The sequence below is a fragment of the Macaca mulatta genome, chromosome 14 (assembly GCF_049350105.2).
Source record: "Macaca mulatta isolate MMU2019108-1 chromosome 14, T2T-MMU8v2.0, whole genome shotgun sequence".
Taxonomy (NCBI): domain Eukaryota; kingdom Metazoa; phylum Chordata; class Mammalia; order Primates; family Cercopithecidae; genus Macaca; species Macaca mulatta.
Window position 1 is genome coordinate 107,797,177 of NC_133419.1, and position 23,486 is coordinate 107,820,662.

At 38.3% G+C, this 23,486-nt stretch overlaps 1 protein-coding gene across 1 annotated transcript in view; it reads right to left on the reverse strand.

Moving 5' to 3' along the window:
- GUCY1A2 (guanylate cyclase 1 soluble subunit alpha 2) overlaps positions 1 to 23,486 on the reverse strand; it is a 327,329-nt gene that overhangs the window by 248,663 nt on the left and 55,180 nt on the right. The window contains exon 4 of the mRNA XM_002799787.4: positions 189 to 907. Within this exon, the coding sequence (XP_002799833.3) occupies positions 189 to 907 (719 nt within the window). The remainder of the gene's footprint in view (positions 1 to 188; positions 908 to 23,486) is intronic.

The window sequence follows — 23,486 nt, forward strand, 5'->3', positions numbered from 1 at the left end:
GGCACTATGCAAAATGGCTGGGAATGGGGCCAAATCTTTTTACATACATCCAGGGACCAGTAATCTTCTAAATGGCACTTTGAGCTCTCTTGCCTAAATAATTACAAGTACAGCCACCATATAATTTACTGAAATAATTATCCACTCTTCTGGTTCCCATCTCCCATCTCAAGTCCATAGCCACTTACCTTGTCTTTATTTTCAGAGCCAGAAGCCTCAGGCTTGGTTCTAATCACAAACGGGGTAGACAGTCGCAGTAGGACCCTTTCAAAGGTGGCATTAACCTTTGGAGACACAATCTCGAAGCAGTCCTCAAACTTGAGCACTTTGTGAGTGTCACATCGAAGCTGCTTCCTTAGACCTTCCCCCAGCTGAAGGACTGACATGCTGGGGTCAAACATCAAGTGGAAAGGGAAGGCTCTGCAGAAGGTGTTGATGCTAATTCTGAGGTCCGCAGGAACTTGGGAGGTTCCCTGTGGAAGGTTCTTCGTGATATTAGTATTTTCACATTCTTTGATAAGGAAAGTAAGACAGCTACAATTGCCTGGGTTTGAAACATCAGAGCATAGCTTCTCATTTGCAACCTGTTCCACTTCCACGTCCAGCCGATAGATCTTCTTTCCTGCAGCCTTAATCATCCCCAGCATTGCAAACCCCACAATATGGTGAGGGTGGAAGTAGTGGAGCATGAGAGTGCCTTCAGGAAGCTCTTTGCATAGGAAAGAGGGTGACTCCAGAGTGGCCTGTTTTCCAAAAGAAGTTCTAATGTGTTCCAACAAAGCATCAAAGCCGTTAAAAAAGTCCTGCAAAGTGCCACCTACAGCTCGAAGGACTCTCTCATTCTCATGAAAGCATATATTAAAGAACTCTTCACCAAATCTTTCTTGAATTTCCTCAAACTTCAAACCTAGAGGTAAATGGGAAGCAAATGTTAGTGAAGTCTAATATAAATAATTGAATTTACAGCTTTTTAAGTGCTCATCAAAAGAGTAACTACTGAGTGAAGTAACAAAGGTTATTTCTCTTGGATCCACAAATTTTCACATAGGTTAATTCACTCATCTTGAATCAGAAAAAGTAAATTTCAGTTCATCTTCGGGATGCTTCTAAAATGTTAATGAACATGAACCTTTGTTTGTTTTTAAATAGACTACATATTTTTAGACCAGTTTTAGATTCACAGCAAAATTGAGCAGAAGGCACAGTTATTTCCCATATCTCTCTGCCCCCACACACGCACAGCCTGCCCCATTATCACATCCCCCACCAGTGTGGTACATTTATTACAATCTGCGAACCTACATGACGCATGATTATCATCCAAAGTCCATGGTTTACATTAGGGTTCACTCTTAATATTGCATATTCTGTGGGCTTAAACAAATGTATAATGATATGTATACACTTATCATATCACCTAGAGCATTTCACTGCCCTAAAAGTCCTGTTTATCCCTTCCTTCCCCCTAACTCTCAGAGCATCAGCTTTTTAAATGTTGCTAATCTAGCTGTTCACCTTTCAATAGCCTTGCAATAGTTATCACAAATAATATATTTTTCTTTTTCTTAATGATTTCCCCATTCTTCATAGAATATCCAAGTTGCCTACATATTATGTCCATATACCATCCATGTTATCATCTCACTTCTTATCGAAATGCATGTATTAAGTGGAAAATATAAACCAGAGAGGAAATCTATGGTACATGAGCGGGGAGAGGCATCAAGCTATCTGGTGGAAACAAAAGGCTCACATTAGCATTCTCAGGGAAAGACACGCAGGTCAGCTAGACCCCAGGGAAAAGGAGACAAAACAAGAAAATAATAATGGCAGAACTGTGGAATGATTTGCATTCTTTCACCCACAAAAGTGAGGGCAGCCAAGAATGGAGTAGGAATCTGATGAGATAAAATTAAAGGTTATTGTTAAGTTTCCTCCATATATAATCACTCCCTGAAGTCCTGGCAAAAGGAGTTCCACCTTATAGTGCTGGATATTATAATGAACAATAAATAAGTGTGCACAATGTATTCCATAGTAATAAGAAGCAGAATCACATGTGATCACAAGATCCCTGCTTGAGGATGATCTGAGGAAAAATGAGGGAATTTATGTGCCAAGGAGGACTATAACACATATAAAAGATTTTGGCCTTCATATTAAAGACAGCTTCTACCTAAAGTCACTCTATTGCTTCTACTTTGACATTGGTTGAAATCAATACATGTAGTTTACATATTCATATTTTCTTACCCCATTTACTTCATCTCATTTGGAAGTCCTGCAAATCAGGCAGGACTGGGAAAAGAAGGTCACTTTGCTAGCGCCCCATTAGAGTACAGAGCAATCTAGGCTGTCTACAGCTTAGTTGCTTTCCTACCTTTATCATGCCCTGAGTGTTCCTCCCAGCCAGAAGTGAGGCAAATGAACAGAGTGAATAATATTATTTTTAAAATAGTCAAAGCACATCTAATATTCTTTAAGAGCTTACTGTAGAGTCTAAAATTTGTGGTAGCCAAGAAATCAGTTTGACAAAGAACTTCTTAAAATCAATGTGATAGGAAAATAAGTAGAAAACCTAAGTGAGAAAGAGTCCCTTTATTAATAAGCATTTCATATTGATTTTGGTTTCATGAATTGGATGCTCAAGACTTGTTGGGAAAGTCACCTATTAAGATAAAAATATCACCACTCATCTCACATTGCCAGGTTACAAGACTGCTCTTCAACATATGTTGCATTCACTAACAATAATGGCAGCCAGAATTGATAATACCAGTACCTATCTGTCCAGTTCTCTAGTGTAAAAGAGAAAACAAGATAGATAATATTCACTGCCATTAGGCTCCTGTTCTGACTGCTCTGTTGAAACTGCTTTCATAAATACTTAAACCAATATATACTGTTTTGTCCTTATCTTACTTAACCTTGTTTGCTGTTTTTCCTTTAATTTGACACTATTAATCAACCCTTCCTCCTAAAACTCTCATCCCTTTTGGCTTATCAAACCATACTCTCCTGGTCTGATTACTCTGTTTTAACACTAATTCTCACTGCCTTCACTAAAACTTCTTTCTATGCCAAATCCTTACATCACCATCACTATGTTTTAACTAGAAAACTCTAACATACAAGTTAAATTTATATACACATTCAATGACAGTCCTTTGTTGCTATGAAATCTTCCAGTTATGACATTCTTATTAAAAACTAAATACAGAATAAATAAAAATTCCTGTAAACTGACCATATATGCTGAACTACAATATTCCATATGCCACTGAAAATATTCCATGGATTGCTTCTAAACTTTGAAGAATTGTATTTTCAAAAGACTTCGGGTCCACGTGCATTGAAGAGAAAAAGAGAAGTTTTTCTAACTTGCATTTCTCATAACATTGAAAAGGCCCTCACAGTTATGGTGCACACAAATGTAAAGACAATACAGTGTAAGCTTATGTTCTGTGTCTAATGCCAGGATCCCGAAGAATCATCCAGAAAATAACAACTAGGTAAGTTCACCATAGGCAACAAACTACTCTTTGCGCAGTTCTATATAAACCCGTAATATTCAATTAACGAATAAAGATTTTTAGTCCCAGAACTGTTAAACTGCACAAGATCAGAAAGGAAGAAAAAACTATTAGATTTGAAAATATTAAAACTAAGAAAAGACTACTTCAACTTTTACAAATATGCTACAAGTCAACAGCCAAGATTTTAATTTTAAACCTTAATCTCAAAATTCAGAAAGCACAGACAAAGTAATTCAATTCAGACAACTGATGCAATTCTGACTCCCAAGGTTCCGCCTACGATTGACGCAAACTCCCTACTTACAGTAAATCACTTGAAACCTATAGACAATGCTCATCTCCTCACATCACAAGATTCTATGACAGCTTGACATCTGGGTCTATAAGAATACATTTCCTCAAGGGGGAAAATTCATAACAAAACTGTTCTTATTAATGGGTAAGTTAAGTTAGAATTTTTAACTACTGTTAATTCACCTGTTTTAAAAAAGGTGAATAGCATAAATGCTGGCATCCGTTAGCTGTAAATGATATAGAATCTGTTCCTTCACAATCTAATCCTGTTGTCTCTCATCTGCTTTCCCACCCCACCTCAGATGGCATTTCTTGAGGACGAGGATCTTGCCCTATTTATGTCTGCATATCTATCACTGGCATAATGCCTGATCCCTGGAGAATAAGCATTGTTTCATAGAAATTAAGCATTCAGCTAAGTATTTGTTTGGTGAATATTACTAACCTTTTAAGGTTGCACTTGTGCCACATCTAAGGATATGAAAACAAAAAGACACGTGATTTTCTCTCGTGGGCCCCTACAGAACATTAAATTACATTATGGTTGGGCTACAACAAGGGTACACATGGAGGTAGAGGAAAGAGAGTATCTGCCTCTCCTCAGGGAGACAATGTTTGAAGGGAGACTTGAATAAAAGAGCAGGTTAGGCAGGGCACAGTGGCTCATGCCTGTATACCTAGCACTTTGGGAGGCTGAAGCAGGCTGATCGCTTGAGCTCAGAAGTTGAAGACCCAACCTGGCCAACATGGTGAAACCCCATATCTACAAAAAATACAATTAGCAGGGTACGGTGGTACAAGCCTGTAGACCATAGTCCCAGCTACCTGGAAGGCTAAGGTGGGGGGATTACTGGAGCCCAGGATGTTGAGGTCACAGTGAGCCGTGATCATGCCACTGCGTTGAGCCTGGGCAGCGGAGGGAGACCCTGTCTCAAAAAAAAAAAAAAAAAAAAAAAAGGCAGTTGGTGGTCCCAGCCTGGGCAACATGGCATAACCCTGTCTCTACTAAAAATACAAAAAAACAGCCAGGCATAGTGGTGCAGGCCTGCAGTTCCAGCTACTCTGGAGGCTGAGATGGGAGAATCACCTGGGCCCATGGAAGTCTAGGCTGCAGTGAGCTGTGACTGCACCACTGTACTCCAGCCTGAGTGACAGAGTGACACCCTGTACTGAAAATTACTGTACAAGAGTGTAAATGTCAGGAAGCATTCACTGGGGAGCCATCTTTGGGAGGAGAAAGAGGATCATGAAAAATAACTAACTGGTACCAGGTTTAATATCTGAGTGGTGAAATAATCTGAACACCAAACCCCCCATGACACAAGGTTACCTATACAACAAATCTGCACATGTACTGCTGAATTTAAAATAATTTTTTTAATCTGTGAATTTAAAAAAAAATTAAAATTTAAAAATTAAAAACATATATCAGATATAAATTGTAATAATGCGAAATATGTGTAATAAAGATGAAGCCAACCCCAATATGAGTACTCTGAAACAAATTTTTTCACCTAATAACCACATCTAACAAGTGCAATATCACAAAAGTACACTGCAAAACTATCAATGTTACTCCTTCCTTTCAAATCACAAAGCACATGTCCGTGTCTTTCTTATAAAATAGCAGATAGTCCCTTGTAGTATTTGTTCCGTGATCCTTCTATTTTCCATAAACATATTTAGAGGAACAACCTCTAAAAACACTATAATGTAGAATGAGAAAAAAGAAACCAATGGAGGAAGGACTATAACTGAATGAATTACAGAGAGACTTTCCTCTGAATCATGGAAAACCCTAAATCTACAGATGGAAAAAGCATAAATTGCAACCAGAATTGATAAGAAACACACACACACACACACACACACACATACACACACCCTAAGAATATCTGGTTGGATTCCTGGAAAAAAAAAAAAAAAAAGATAAAGAAGATTTTTTAAGTTGCAAGAAAAAACAAGTAATTAAAAAAATATTTACTTTTCATCTGCAACAATGAAAGCTAAATGATGAGAGAAAAATACAGGTGAGATACTGAGAGAACTGAAACCTAAAGGTTTATGACCCAGAAGAGTATCTGAGAAAGATTCATAGATTCCATCACTCAGTGAAACACCTTAGAAAATGAAAAAAAAAAAAAAATTAATCGAACAACAAATCACTCAGAATGAAGGAGTAGAGGAATCTGGTTAAGAGAAGAAGGAAAAGTAGACATATTAGTGAGCAATTAACCTTACAACACACACCTAGACACACGCTTTCTGATGTATGTGTACATATACATCATGTCCAGATGTGTTTACACATACAAATATCCACAGATTATATACATATTAGATATTATGGATAATGACCTATTACCTGGACAGTTGTAATACGAACACTAATTTTAAATTACTGATACAGGCCAGGCACGGTGGTTCTCACCTGTAATCCCAGCACTTTGGGAAGTCGAGGTGGGCAGATCACCTGAGGTCGGGAGTTCGAGACCAGCCCGACCAACATGGAAAAACCCCATCTCTACTAAAAATACAAAATTATCCGGGCGTGGTGGCGCATGCCTGTAATCTCAGCTACTCAGGAAGGCTGACGCAGGAGAATCGCTTGAACCCGGGAAGCAGAGGTTGCAGTGAGCCGAGATCACACCACTGCACTCCAGCCTGGGCGACAAGAGCGAAACTCCATCTCAAAACAAACAAATAAACAAACAAACAAACTACTGATACATAGAAAAACTACCAAACTACCACAAGGTAAATTTTATTCATATTCTGAAACTAAATAATCGTGGCAAAACACAGGAGTTGGATGGTGAGGAAATGGGAGAAGGTAGAGAAAAGAAAAGTAAATCTATTCTAAAAGTTTCTTCTTAATGGGATTTGAGGGGGTAGGAATAATAATCTTTAAGATATAAAAATAATCTTAGAAAGAAAATAATTGATATTGTTTTAAAATAATACAAAACCCATGGGTCTAATTTTACTAAGAGAAAAAGGAAGATAATCAATAGTGAAATGGGAAATTAGAGTAGAACTCTCCAAATACAAGATCAAATATTATATATATATATATATGTCAAAATGATGAAGACAGCAAAAGACCAGAAACAAAAACAATATAAAATAAATATGATAAATCAAGAAAATCATATACATTATGGATTAAGGTAAATGTAAATGAATAAATCATCCCATTAATTGAGAAAACTCTCACTCCCTCTACAAGAATTGTACTTATAAAAGGTAATTAAAAAATAAAAGATTGAAAATTAATCAACAGGCAAAGAATTCAAAGAAACTGCAAGAAAAAAAGCAGAAATGAGGGGCAGTATTAGTATCAACAAGGTAGAATTAAGGGGAGAAGTGATAAACAGAATAAAAAGAGACAAAGTAAAACAAAATCACAATTTACAAAGAAGACCTAAGAGACATAAACCAAGCAACACTGTAGCTAAATATATAAAGCAAAAACAATTAGGAATTAATTGCTAATGAGTATGGGGTTTCTTTCTGCAATGATGAAAATGTCCTAAAATTGATTGTAGTGATGGTTGCAAAACTTTGTCAATATATTAACAACCATCGAATTGTATACTTTTGTTGGGTAAATTGTATGGTACATAAATCATATTTCAATAAAGCATTATATATTTTCAGAATTATTTATTTTCAAAATTAAAAATGAAAGAAGAGGCTGGGCACAGTGGCTCACGCCTGTAATCCCAGCACTTTGGGAGGCCAAGGCGGGTGGATAACGCAGTCAGGAATTCGAGATCAGCCTGGCCAAGATGGTGAAACCCCATCTCTACTAAAAGATACAAAAAGTAGCCGGGCACGGTGGCGGCACCTGTAATCCCAGCTACTCAGGAGGCTGAGGCAGAAGAATTGCTTGAAACCCGGAGCAGAGGTTGCAGTGAGCTGAGATCGCGCCATTGCACTCCAGCCTGAGCAACAGAGCGCGACTCCGTCTCACAAAAACAAAAAAACAAAACAAAACAAAAAGAATGAAAGAAGAATTCTATATGACTACAATTATAGTAGGAAACATTAATACATGTCTCTCAGTACCAAGGTATCTAATGAATAAATCAGCAAAATCATAGAGAAATTAAATAAAATTATATACAACAGAACAATGAAGACAGAAGAAAACCTTGATAAAAATAAAATTTTAGTGAAAAACTTCAATGTGTCCTTTTGAGAAACCAAAAGATCAAAAATAAAAAGCAAAATCAGAGAAATTAAATAAATGTTAATAAACAAAAACTAATAAAAAGGCAAAGTCAGAAAAATAAAATTTAATAGCAAAAGCAACAAACTCAAAACATATGTACATGTACGTATGTATTATATGTATGTAAAATACAAAAATTGCTCAAATACTTGACCACAAAAACCCCATAATATTTTAAGATTTTGCAGATCACATTTTAATAACAATAAAAAATTAATAATAAATGGAAATAACAAAAAGGTGGCATATATATTTGAAAGTTAAGCAATACATTCTCTTAGATTACAGGGAAAGTCAAAATTGGAATTATAAGTTTTAGAAATCAATAAAAAGGAATCTACATCATACGCAATTCTGAGGTACAACAAAACCATACTCAAGGAAAACATATGCCAGAAATGTTTTCACAACAAAAAAAAAAATAAGTAAATGAAGACCTTCCAGAGTAAGAAAACTGTAATGAGCTTAAGAGAAAAACCTACAGAGTAGGAATAGATAAAAGCTGAAATTCAGAAAGAAAATAACTAAATTGGAATAAGAATACATAGGCACATATTAAGATGAAATAGATAAATGAGAAAAGAAACATGCAACTTTCTGTGAACAAATGTGTAAATGGAATGGAAATGGGTATCTGGCAAAGTATAAATGACCAAAGTTGACCCAAGAAGAAATAGGCAACCTGAGTTCTGGCTAGCAACTGGGAAAAAAACTAGATAATAGCAAAGTTTTTAAAATATTTTCAGGCTATAGAAAAAAATTAAAATCACTCAATTCTTTTTATTAATCCCATATAACTTTATGTCAAAACCTGATATAGTATACTAAGACCAATTTCTCTTATGAATATTTGCAAAAATAGTAGCAGATAGAATCTAGCAATTTATAAAAGAATAAATCGTCATAACCAAGTAGGATTTATATCAGAAATGAAACGGTAGTTCAGCAGTAGAAAATATATCAGCATAAATTATTACATTCATAAAAGTAAACAAAATAATATGATCATATCAGTAGATTCGGAAAAGTCTGAGATTCAAGTCTTAATAAGCATTTTGAATAAAATAGGATATAAAGAAACTGTTCAAATATAATAAAAGTTCTTTTCCAAAACCAGAAGCAGCTTATTCTAAATAGTGAAATACTAAAAGCATTTCAACTAAAATCAAAATTTTGACAAGTATGCTTGCAATCATCATTTTCAATATTATTTGGAGGTTCCAGAAAATATTGTGAGATAAGAAAATAATCAGTAAACACATTGCAAAAAAGCATAAAATTATGCCTTTTTGCTGAAGTAAATCTGTGTATATGAGAAGTTTTAATATGCCACAGAACAGTATTTCAATTCAAAGGGAAAAGAATGGTTTACTTAATAAATGGCACTAGCCATCTGGAAAACAATAAAATTAAATCCCATCTCATGCCTCAAACAAAATCAAATTCCAGTTCAATTAAAATCTTAAAATGCAAAAGATGAAGCAATAAATATTTTAGAAGATCTAGGGGACTGTATATATGCCTTAACCAAAACAAACATATAAAAAAGATGTAAAAAGATATTTGATTTTGTATGATATAAAGCTAAGCTAAAACTGTCAAAATAATTTAGAATATGATTTTATTTTAATAAAAATATGAGAGTGTGTGTGCTGTGTGTATGTTCATAATGCATCTCCCCTGACAGTCTGCTAGTCTCTCTATCCTAAATACCACTACTTTGTTTTAGACTACCATGATCAGTAGTCAACAATTACACATTTTATCATATTGTTTCTCTGGATAGCCCCTCCAATGACTGCTGCCTTCTGCATAAAGTCTAAAATCAGCAAGGCTTGGTCCAGCTTTTACTTACTGGCCCATCCTTCTCTCTCTCAATCTCCCATTTCACACCTTTACACCAGACATTATGAACCACTTTGAGTTTCCTGAGCATGCTCAGCAATCTCTCTCTCATTTACAGGCTTCTGTACATGGCTGGTTTTGTGTTTTGTTTTGTTTTTTAACTAGGATTCTGTTCTCCTGCCTACCCCACTTAGCTAGTTCTCTGCTTCACTCATCTTGCATATCTTCACACAAAAATTCCCTCAGAATGCTTTCCTTGACACTCCAAGACTGAGATAGATGTCTCTACTTTTTAGGCTTCCAAAGCCCCTTGTGATTACCTCCAGCCTACTATTTCCCACACAATAGCTGCTAATGTGTCCAATCCCTCAACCAGACTTAACCTCTTGAAGAAGAAAAAGGAAATGTCAACTAGGCAACCAAAAAAGAGTAGATAGCTAGGGGAGGAAGGAAACCATTCCAGACTGAAAAAAACATATATGCTAAGGTCCAGAAAGAGAAACCATGGAGTTTTAGAGAAACTAAATGAAGATCACTACAGTAACCCTAATCTTTGGTACCGTGCCTTGTCTGTGGTGAATCTATAAAAGAATAAAGCAATGAATTAATGAAAACACAAATACATCTGGATGTGACTGATCATATGTCCATGCATAATATATGTAGTAGATATAAATTCACATGTGTGCATATGCCATTTCTCCATTGCTATATTTAGTACCCTTCAGTATTCACTGGCAGGCCTTTTAACACAAGCGTGGGCAAGTTATGCCAAATGACTAATTTAATAGGTGTGAATGTTTATTGTTTGACAAATTCTTGTTCCTTTACCAACAAGGAGCCACAGGTGTTGAGTGCTAAGAAGTGGACAGGTTCAGGGAAGCACATGTCTAATCATGCAACCTTCTCAGGCCTCTGTGCTATGCCTGCTATCAGATGCTGGCCACATGGCAGGTGACAAAGAGCTCATCACATTCCCCAGCCTTCCTTCTCCAGCACCCTGGCATATGGCCAGAGAAGACACAAAGCCAGCAGCAGCCCAGCAGCAGTGAGGTGCAGAGTCAAAGAACGAGCAAACATGAGCTAATTACAAAGAGGAGCTGCTGGAGCACCTGCTTCAGCTCTGTGCCCACACCTGGCCCCTTCTGGAATGCAATCTGCCACACTGAAAATAGGAGAGTGGCTCCCAGACTTTGGAATCTCCCTGCAGATAAGTATTCTCATCATTTCTCATGCCTGTACTTTTTACCAGTCTCTTACCTGCTGGTGAAGAAGGTGGGGGAGGGGATTACTGTGATATACATAGATTCTGGCTTTTGCTGATGATGACTGGCCCTGTCCAAACTGGAGGCCACAGGAGAGGCAGCAAGAGAGCATGATTTCCACATGGATCGATCCTCAAAGGGCTTACTCAGAGCTGTTAATCAATGCTAATACCTCCTTCATGGTCACATTTTTATTTATTTCTTCTAAAAAAAAAAAGGGATACATGTGCAGAATGTGCAGGTTTGTTACATAGGTATACGTGTGCCATGGTGGTTTGCTACACCTATTGACCCGTCCTCTAAGTTCCCTGCCCTCACCCTCCAACACGCCATGGTGTGTGTTGTTCCCCTCTCTGTGACCATGTGTTCTCAATGTTCAACTCCCACTTATGAATGAGAACATGCAGAGTTTGGTTTTCTGTTCCTGTGTTAGTTTGCTGAGAATGATGGCTTCCAGTTTCATCCACGTCCCTGCAAAGGACATGATCTCACTCACTTTTATGGCTGCATTTTATTCCATGGTGTGTATGTACCACATTTTCTTTATCTTACAGTCTATCGTTGATGGACATTTGGGTTGGTTCCATATCTTTCCTATTGTAAATAGTGCTGCAATAAACATACATGTACATGTGTCTTTATAGTAGAATGATTTATACTCCTTTAAGTATATACCCAATACTAGGATTGCTGGGTCAAATGGTATTTCTGGTTCTAGATCCTTGAGGAATCACCACACTGTCTTCCACAATGGTTGAACTAATTTACATTCCTACTAACAGTATAAAAGCATTCCTATTTCTCCACAGCCTCACCAGCATCTACTGTTTCCTGACTTTTTAATAATCACCATTCTGACTGGCATGAGATGGTATCTCATTGTGGTTTTCATTTGCATTTCTTTGATCAGTGATGTTGAAATTTTTTTCATAATTGTTGGCTACGTAAATATCTTCTTTTGAGAAGTGTGTGTTCATATCCTTTGCCCACTTTATGATGGGGTTGTTTGGTTTTGTTTTTATAAATATAGTTAAGTTCCTTGAAAATTCTGGATATTAGACCTTTGTCAGAAAATTGCAAACATTTTCTCCCATTCTGTAGGTTGCTGTTCACTCTGATGATAGTTCATTTTGCTGTGCAGAAGCTCAGCAAATTAGATCCCATTTGTCAATTTTGGATTTTGTCGCAATTGCTTTTGGTGTTTTTGTCATGAAGTCTTTGCCCGTGCCTATGTCCTGAATGGTATGGCTTAGGTTTTCTTCCAGGGTTTTTATGTTTGGGGTTTTACATTTAAGCCTTTAATCCATCTTGAGTTAATTTTTGAATAAGGTGTAAAAAAGGGGTCTAGTTTTACTTTTCTGCATACAGCTAGACAGTTTTCCCAGCACCATTTATTAAACAGGAGATTCTTTCCCCATTGCTTTTTTGTCAGGTTTGTCAAAGATCAGATGGTTGTCGATGAGTGCTGTTATTTCTGAGGTCTCTGTACTGCTCCATTGGTCTATGTCTCCATTGGTACCAGTACCATGCTATTTTGGTTACTGTAGCCTTGTTGTATACTTTGAAGTCAGGTAGCATGAGGCCTCCAGCTTTGCTCCTTTTGCTTAGGATTGTCTTGGCTATACAGCGTCTTCTTTGATTCCATAAGAAATTTAAAATAATTTTTTCTAATTCTGTGAAGAATGTCAATGGTAGTTTGATGTGAAAAGCACTGAATCTATAAATTACTTTGGGCAGTATGGCCATTTTCACGATATTGATTTTTCCTATCCATGAGGATGGAATGTTTTTCCATTTGTTTGTGTCCTCTCTTATTTCCTTGAGCAGTGGTTTGTAGTTATCCTTGAAGAGGTCCTTCACACCCCTCATAAGTTGTATTCCTAGGTATTTTATTCTCTTTGTAGCAATTGTGAATAAGAGTTCATTCATGATTTGGCTCTCTGCTTGCCTATTGTTGGTGTAAAGGAATGATTGTGATTTTTGCACACTAATTTTGCATCCTGAGACTTTGTTGCTTATCAGTTCAAGAAGTGTTTGGGCTGAGATGATGAGGTTTTTGGTTTTTTTTTTTTTTTTTTTTTTTTTCTTTGAAATGGAGTCTTGCTCCATTGCCCGGGCTGGTGCACTCTCAGCTCACTGCAACCTCCACTTCCTGGGTTCAAGCGATTCTCCTGCCTCAGCCTCCCAAGATTCTGGGACTACAGGTGTGCACCACTACGTCTGGCTAATTTTTTTTTATTTTTAATAGAGATGGGGTTTCACCATGTTGGCCAGGCTGGTCTCAAACTCCTGACCTCAGGTGATCTGCCCAGCTCAGCCTCCCAAAGTGCTGGGATTACAGGTATGAGCCACTGCACCCTGCCAGGGTTTTCTAAATATAAAATCATGTCATCTGCAAACAGACACAACTTGACTTTCTCTCTTCCTATTTGAATACCCTTTATTTCTTTCTCTTGCCTGATTGCCCTGGCCAGAACTTCTAATACTATGTTGAATAGGAGTGGTAAGAGAGGGCATCCTTGTCTTGTACCAATTTTCAAAAGGAATGCTTCTAGTTTTTGCCCATTCCATATGATATTGGCTGTGGGTTTGTCATAATCAGCTCTTATTTTGAGATATGTTCCATCAATACCTAGTTTATTGAGAGTTTAACATGAAGCAATGCTGAATTTTATCAAAGGCCTTTTCTGAATCTATTGAGATAATCATGTAGTTTTTGTCTTTGGTTCTGTTTATGTGATGGATTACGTTTATGCATTTGCGTACGCTGAACCAGCCTCGCATCCCAGGGATGAAGCCCACTTGCTCGTGGTGGTAAGTTTTTTGATGTGCTGCTGGATTCAGTTTGCTAGTATTTTATTGAGGATTTTCGCATCGGTGTTCATCAGGGATATTGGCCTGAAGTTTTCTTTTTTTTGTTGTGTCTCTTTCAGTTTTGTTATCAGGATGATGTTGGCCTCATAAAATGAGTTAGGGAGGAGTCCCTCCTTTTCAATTGTTTGCAATAGTTTCAGAAAGAATGGTACTAGCTCCTCTTTGTATTTCTGGTAGAATTCAACTGTGAATCCATCTGGTCCTTGCTTTTTTTGGTTGGTAGGCTATTAATTACTGTCTCAATTTCAGAGCTTGTTACTGGTCTTTTCAAGGATTCACATTCTTCCTGGTTTAGTACTGGTAGGGTGTCTGTGTCCAGGAACATATCCATTTCTTCTAGATTTTCCAGTTGATTTGCATAGAAGTGTTTATAGTATTCTCCGACAGTAATTTGCATTTCTGTGGGGTCAGTGGTGAGTATCCCCTTTATCATTGTTTATTGTGTCTATTTGATTCTTCTCTCCTTATTAGTCTAGCTATTGGTCTATTTTGTTAATTTTTTCAAAAAATTGATTCCTGCATTGATTTTTGGAGGTTTTTCATGTTTCTACCTCCTTCAATTCTTCTCTGATCTTAGTTATCTCTTGTCTACTGCTAGCTTTTGGATTAGTTTGTTCTTGCCTCTCTAGCTCTTTTAATTGTGATGTTAGGGTGTCAGGTTGAGATCTTTTTAGCTTTCTGATGTGGGCATTTAGTACTATAAATTTCCATCTTAACACTGTTTTAGTTATGTCCCAGAAATTTTGGTATGTTGTCTCTTTGTTGTCATCGGTTTCAAAAAACTTTTTGATTTCTGCCTTAATTTTACTATTTACCTAGGAGTCATTCAGGAGCAAGTTGTTCAATTTCCATGAAACTGTGTCGTTTTGAGTGAGTTTCTTAATCCTGAGTTCTAATTTGATTGCACTGTGGTCCAAGAAACTGTTATGATTTCACTTATTTTGCATTTGCTGAGGAGTATTTTATTTCCAAATATGTGGTCAATTTTAGGGTAACTGCCATGTGGCACTGGAGAAGAATGTATATTCTGTTGATCTGGGGTGGAGAGTTCTGTAGATGTCTACTAGCTCTACTTAAATATTTTATTTTTTTATTTTTTTATTTTATTTTTTAGTAGAGACAGGGTTTCACCATGTTAGCCAGGATGGTCTCGATTGCCTGACCTCATGATCCACCTGCCTCAGCCTCCCAAAGTGCTGGGATTACAGGCATGAGACACCGCGCCTGGCCCTGAATATTCTTTTCAATTTTCTCTCTTGTTGATCTAATACTGACAGTAGGTGTTAAAGTCTCCTACTATTATTGTGTGGGAGTCTAAGTCTCTTTGCAGGTCTCTAAGAACTAGTTCTATGAATCTGGGTGTTTCTTGTATTAGGTGCATATATATTTAGAATAGTTAGCTCTTCTTGTTGAATTCTTCTCCTTACCATTATATAATGCCTTTGTCTTTTTGTAATTTTTGTTGGTTTAAAGTCTGTTTTGTCAGAGACTAGGATTGCAATCCCTGCTTTTTTGTTTTTTTCTTTCCATTTGCTTGGTAAATTTTCCTCCATCCCTTTACTTTGAGGCTGTGTGTGTCCTTGCACATAAGATGGGGTTTCCTGAATACAGCACACAGATGCACAGATGGGTCTTGACTCCTTATCCAATTCGCCAGTCTTTGTCTTTTTTTTTTTTGAGACAGAGTTTTGCTCTTGTTGCCTAGGCTGGAGTGCAATGGCGTGATCTCGGCTCACCGCAACCTCTGCTTCCCAGGTTCAAGCAATTCTCCTGCCTCAGCCTCTCGAGTAGCTGGGATTACAGGCATGCACCAGCACACTCAGCTAATTTTGTATTTTTAGTAGAGATGGGGTTTCTCCATGCTGGTCAGGCTGGTCTTAAACTCCCAACCTCAGGTGATCCGCCCATCTCGGCCTCCCAAAGTGCTGCGATTACAGGTGTGAGGCACCACGCCTGGCCCAGTCTGTGTCTTTTAATTGGGGCATTTAGCCCAGTTACATTAGTATTGTTATATGTGAATTTGATCCTGTCAACATGATGCTATTTGGTTATTTTGCACAATAGTTGATGCAGTTTCTTCGTGGTTTAATTGGTCTTTATATTTTGCTGTGTTTTTGCAGTGGCTGACACTGGTTTTTCCTTTCCATATTTAGTGCTTCTTTCAGGAGCTCTTGCAGGGCAGGCCTGATGGTAACGAAATCCCTCAGCATTTGCTTGTCTGGAAATGATTTTATTTCTCCTTTGCTTATGACGCTCTGTTTGACTGGATATGAAATTCTGGGTTGAAAGTTCTTTAAGAATGTTGAATATTGGCCCCCAATCTTTTCTGGCTTGTAGAGCTTCTGCTGAGAGGTCCACTGTTAGTCTGATGGACTTCCCTTTGTAGGTGACCTGACCTTTCTCTCTGGCTACCCTTAACAGGTTTTTCCTCTTTTTTTTTTTTGACCTTGAAGAAACTGATAATTATGTGTCTTGGGGTTATTCTTCTCACAGAGTATCTTAATGATGTTCTCTATATTTCCTGAATTTGCAGGTTGGCCTATCTTGCTAAGTTGAGGAAGTTCTCCTGGATAATATCCTGAAGTGTGTTTTCCAGCTTGTTTCCATTCTCTCCATCTCCTTCTGGTACTCCAATCAACTGCAGATTCTGTCTTTTTATGAAGTCCCATATTTCTTGGAGGCTTTGTTCATTCCTTTTCATTCATTTTCTCTATTCCTGTCTGCATGTCTTATTTCAGTAAGGTAGTTTTCAAAATTCTGATATCCTTTCTTCCGCTTGGTCGATTCAGCTGTTGATACTTGTGTATGCTTCATGAAGTTCTCATGCTGTGTTTTTCAGGTCTCTCTAAACTGGGTATTCTAGTTAGCAGTTCCTTTTATCAAGGTTCTTAGCTTCTTTGCATTGGGTTAGAACAAGCTCCTTTAGCTCATCATAGTTTTTTATTATCTTCTGATGCCTACTTCTGTCAATTTGTCCATCTGATCCTCCGCCCAGTTCTGTGCCCTTGATATTGTGATCATTTGGAGACGAAGCACTCTGGACTTTTGGGTTTACAGCATTTTTTCATGGATTCTTTCTCACTTTCCTGAATTTGTCTAGTGTTGGTCTTTGAGCCTGCTAATCTTTGGATGGAGTTTTTTTGTGGGGGCCTTTTTGTTGTTGTAGTTGTTGTTGTTGATGCTATTGTTATCATTTTCTGCTCATTTTTCTTTCAATAATTGGTCTCCCTTCTGTAGGGCTGCTGCAGTTTGCTAGGGGTTCACTTCAGGTCCTATTCATCTGATTGGCTCCAGTGCCTGGAGATGTCATTCAAGGAGTCTGGACAGCAGCAAAGATGGGTGCCTGCTCCTTCTTCTGGGACCTCTGACCTTGAGAGGCACCAACCTGATGCCAGTAGGATCACTCCTGTATGGGGTGTCTGACAACCCCTGTTGGAGGGTCTCACCCAATTGGGTGGCACAAGGAGCAGGACCCATTTAATGAAGCACTTTGTCCTTTGGTGAGAGGGTGTGTTTCACTAGGGGGAAACCCACTCGTCTGGGCTGTCTGGATTTCTCAGAACTACCAGGAGGAGAGACTTAAGTGTGCTGGTCCCCAGCGACTGTGGCCACCCCTCTTCCTAGGGGCTCAGGCCCAGGGAGATCCGAATTCTGTCCCTGAGCCTCTAGTTGGAGTTACTGGAGATCCTGCAAGGAAGCCCCGCCCACTGAGGAAGGATGGGTCAGGATTAGGCCTGAAGAGGCACTCTGGCCACAGACTGCCACAGAGGGTGTGCTGGGCTGTGGGGACAAGTCTTGGGACCAAGTCGTCCAGCCTCCCTGGCTCTAGCTCTAGCAGGGGAAAAGCGCAGCCTGGACCTATAGAAATGGGTGCCGCCCACCCTGCCCAGGGAGCTTAGCATGTTAGACAGTTGCAATTCCCAGTGCTGGCTATTGCCCCTCCCCCCAGGAGCTCAAATGGCTTAGACAGCAGGCAGCCACAGCTGGTGCTGGTTGCCTCTTTTTCCCCCCTCCCCTGCAGCTCCCGCACCCCACCCTTTTCCAGTTCCGCAGGCTTAAGCAGATTCCAGCTGAGAGGCTATAAGAATCTGCATGTTCCGAGGCTGGGACACTAGGTTCTGGTGGCCTGGGTTCGCGAATGGGATCCTCCCATTCATGGTTGCAGGGTTCTGTGGAAAAAGCTGTTTCCCCGGCTGGGTAGCGCACACACTCACCACCGCCTCCCTTGGCTGCGGGGAGGGGGTTCCCCTTCCCCGTGTGGCTCTCAGGTGGGCCAGGTCAGCCTTCATGTCAATTTTGATGAGAGAACCTGAATACCTTGCTTGCCGATGAAGGATTCACACACTTACGTTTTTTCCAGTGGTAGCCTCTGAACACCACAGCTTCTAATCGGCCATCTTGGCCCCACCTCCAGAAAAAAAAAATGGTCACATTTCTTTCTTGTAATCACTAAATTGTGATTCACCCTCCTCAGCTGCTCCAACTAAGTGTTGGGAGCTATGCTGCAGTCCAGTTTGTACAAAGGCGGGGAAAAAAATGTGTTGTGGTAAAGAAACGAAACTGATGGAAATCTGAAATTTTTAAAAATTTTGCTATTGAATTAGGTAATAAGTGCTTAGCCAAAGGTCTAAAATGTATTTCATTAGACAAATAGAATTAGATGTTAAGAGTGACAGAAATTAGTATGTTACTGTTTCCGTACTGTAGCTATTACAGTAGCATCACAGCATTTTTACAGCATTCACAAGCAATGCTAATGCTTCTATACTTCTGGAAGATGAAATCTTATGATTACGTATGTATTTGTTTAAAGCAGAATTTGTGAATACACCATTTGGTATAACATTGATTCACGAAGCCATCAAGTACGTGAGAACTTGACTGATAACCAGTCCAATCTCTCGAAACACAGCAGATCTCATACATAGTCATCTTGCCTCTACTTAAACAGCACCCTGATGAGCAGCTCAGGAAGCTTGCTCTTCCAAAACTGAGTATCTCCAGTAACTATACAATTCCTTCCTTCTTCCATGTGGGGCAAAAACTATTCTATAATTTTAGTCCACTAGTTCTAATATACCTTCATATATTAGAATGAATCACTAGGTAGTGATTTGAACAAATCTGTCTCCTCTTCTCACAGAAGTCCTTTAAAGTACCTGAAAATACTTCTCATGTTCTCCTTTGTCTTCTCATCTTATATTTTTCAAAGAAGTAATTCAAAATACATTAAAGGCAGCTTTAAAGAACTGTTTTATATACATATATAAAAAAAGGGTACACTAGGAAACACACACACAGTATGTGTGATTTGGAAGGATCTTACGAGTTATGCTTTGGAAGGAAATAAGAAAGCAGTTGAGAAATAGGAAGTCTATTTTAGATAAGGGGAGCTAACATGAGAAGCTTTTATGCCAGGATTACAGTCTTTTGTGTATATGTGCTCTAACCTGGGGAAATAGATGTTCAGGTTTATTCTTCTTCACTAGCATATACACTTCAAACTGTTTTTCCAGTATTGTATTTATTTGCCTTGTGCTGTTCACATTCTTCATGCCCAATTCCATTTTGATCATGCATATATATAAAATGTTAAGCTGAGAAAGGAAGAAATTTAGAGCCGTGGAAATGAGTACCAATGGTACATGTACTTATCGAACTCATAAGCACTGCTTCTTTAGCATCATGGGTGAGGCAACCCTGGGAAAGATTAAAAGCACGCCAAGTAGAGTAACTATTCATATTTGTTAGTCTGAAAGTAGATCTCACAGAACACTGAGCTATGTCTGTCATTATGTCATTATCCCATCCTAACATATTCCACAAATAAAACACATGGGAAAGGCTGAGACCTGAAAAAAAATTTTTAATGGTCATCTTTTAAAATTGAGTGAGGAAGGGAAAATATATACATTAATTCTTTCATTATTTTAGAGGAAACTATCATCTGTTTGGTTTCATTGTTTATTTGGTGAAAGGATTATGCTCTCACGGATTCTCTTTTCTTTTGTAACACAGCCATGTTCATTTTTTCAGTGTCCCCTCCAGTTTTTGGGCATATTCACACATATTTTATGTACTTGGATTCATGATGTGCCCAAACACTTTATGTTTAAATTCTTCTTTTTTGTATAATCTGTCATCTCTAACAGATACTGGGAGTGTTTGTAGCTGTCAGCTCTCAACTGAGTCGGACTCTAGGCAGTGCCTTCAGCTGAAGAGAGCTGCGGGCCCAAGATCCCCCTGCCTCCGCAAGGGAACCTGCTTTCAAAGACAGTTTGGAAAGTGGGGAGTCATAACACAAACATACCTCCTTCTTGCCCCAGTCAGGGGCAATTCTGAAGACAGCAGCTGAGACCTCTGTTGTGATGGCTTTTGCAATAGCAATTCAATTTTTCCCTCTGCCCTATCTACTTTCTTTACATTCTCACAGGGAAACAGTCTGGTAAAACTCCTCAGTTGCAAACATGTACTTACTACCTTTCATGAGAATGACCCAGAAGGCAGAGCTCAGAACCACAAAGGATCATTCTCAGGCCTTGAAACCTAATGAAGTTTGCCTGGTGGGATCACTGATCCTGAGCACACTGCCCAGGAGCCCTCCTGAGTGCAGATCTCCATGTCAGAGTCTGTTTCCCGGGGAACTAGAGCTGTTCCAACATCACAAACATTTTCCCATGCTGTAGCATAATATTTCCACATAGTTCTCATTTAAGTGGCTACTTAAAATTCTTCTAAGGAGAGCTATCATATTTTAATTGACTCTTTCCTTATAGTTGGACTGTTGGTTGTTGCCAATATTTTGTCTCTTTATATGAGCATTCAGTAAACAGCACTAAGCTGTTATTTCATGTTTTTTCTTGTTTTTAATTTTTTTTAATCTTAGGTGTGGGTAATTACTAAGATAAAGATATGAAGGATTTCAGTCTATTGTTAAGAATTTATAGATTACAGTACTATAAGCCATAAGTCCAAGTGTAAGATATATCCCCAGGACACTAAGGAATTAGAATAGATTATTTTCTGTATTATTGTGTCTTTGATCCAAGACTCAGCATAGAATGCCTGAGAAACCCAGAAGAAAAGGAAAACAGAGTAGTCTGTTATTAATTTGTGTAGCACTCTACTGTACTTGGCTGAGTAAATCAGTACCTACACAATGCCAGCATCTAGTGAGCAATAAATATTTGTTGAATAGATATTTGAATGAATAAATGCATATTCAGGTTGCTTTACATTTTAATTTAAATTCAAGAGGGCTTGTTAATGGAGAAATGTAGATAATGTAGAAAATATGGACTGGATACTGATAAGCCTTTGGTTTTAAGTTATTAAATCATCACCATTCCAAAGCAAAAATGACAGTGGTGGTAGCAGCGGTAGTGCACGTGAGTATGTTAAATTCTCTTTTCTACAGAAGCTAGCATAGAAGGGACTAAAAGGAAGAGTTAAGGAAGAACAAAGTAATAGCCAACACAAGCACCGAGTCAACTAGATAACAACAAACCAAGTTTCTAATTATCTCACCAGGACACATACCACAATTTCATGGAAAGGAGTGCCAGAGACTAGAAGATATTAGTGAAAATCCAAACCTTTAAATTTGGGGAACAGTGAGGAAGAAAGGAGGATGTTAAGTTGAACAAAGTATATCTCGTGAGATACACTGGCATATCCTGTAGACACAGCATAAGAACCATTCCCTGTTCTCATTTCTTATAATGCACCAACAAGAATCGCATCTCAGATCAGACTAGTCTCTTCAATTCATTGTGAGCACACCTTGCTCATTCCAACTAGTGTCCTGCCACTCACCCTCCTGAAATGCCCAAAGGAGAGCAGCCCCCACTGCAGAGTCATAAACAAAGAAGGGCACTCCACTTCTTAGGAAGCAGAGGGAAGAAAAATATGTCACATAGGAATGTTAAACACACAAGCAGAAGGAGGAAGAAAACTTAGTTTATTCTTATAAATAGCTTAATAGGTAGACTTAGGTCTGCCTGAGCCAAAAGAGATATAAAACAAAAATGTCTGAATGTGGATCTTTTATTTTTCCAATACACTTTTACCATTCCCTCAACACTATTTAACTCCTAAAGAAAACAGAAGGTTATATGAGAGATCTTTCTTAATATTTGAAAGCAAACAGAAACGCATTATCCAAAAGGTCAACTGAATCTAGTATTTGGCAGGAAAAAGATATTACAAAGCTATAAGATCTTGAATTCACACATGATGAAAGATGCCACATTCCTTTCAAAGAGCTTCTTAAGTGTACTTCAAAAAAGAGTCACAATTAAAGAAGCAAGCTGGCTTTTCTCTTCTCAGCCCATTCCTAACCTTGCCAGTATATTATTGCTATTTCCTTTCTAGCTTGCAGAAGAATGTCAAAGGTCTACATAGTTTGTTTGTTTTTTCTGTCCCACTAACAGTGAATCAGTTGGCCTGGTGCCCTAGAAGTCAAACAGATATTTGAGAAATTTTTCAGCCTTGTGACTATGGTAACCTTGTTCTAAGTTGAAATCTCCCCATGTAGGCAAACTTCATTTTAAACAACTGGACTATAGACTTCAATTCTGCTGTCTGTAAAGCTGACTACTAACATCCCAGTTTCACTACTCAGAACTATCCAAAAAAGACTTAGATAAATAAGAATAAAGTTAAGTACAATCAAGTTCCTATGTGGAAATACCAAGATTTACTCCATCTCACAAATCCCTCCTGTTTTCCCAATATTTATACTAAGGTAAGAGCAGGAACAATGGTCAGTGAATACCACTGTTACTTGAACTTTTGCCTCCTATTAACAGAACTAGATTCATTCCATTATTTAGTTTAAAATTTTGTTCCCAAAGGATCAGGACTATGAGGTCCATGACAGCATGAAAATGTGTATATGGGGCAGGGCGTGGTGGCTCACGCCTATAATCCCAGCGCTTTGGAAGGCCAGCCATGGGCAGATCTCGAGGTCAGGAGATCGAGACCATCCTAGCTAACATGGTGAAACCCCGTCTCTACTAAAAAAAAAAAAAAAAAAAAAAAATACAAATAATTAGCTAGGCGTGGTGGCATGCACCTCTAGTTCCAGCTACTCAGGAGGCTGAGGCAGGAGAATCACTTGAACCCGGGAGGTGGAGGTTGCAGCGAGCTGAGATCATGCCACTGCTGAGATCACGCCACTGCACACTGCACAGAGCGAGACTCCATCTCAAAAACAAAAAAAGGAAAGAAAGTGTGTATATCAGTGTGTGCAGGGATTGTGGGAGTAGGTGAGGGGAGTTAAATCACATAGACAGAAGACCTGATTATGTCCTGCATATGTTTGCTTCAAATTTTTAATTTCAAATAAATTTGAAATGTGAGAATAATTTATATAAGCCTCAGTGTTTCTATGCAACAATTAAAGTTTTAAGGAATTATATATATGCACATATA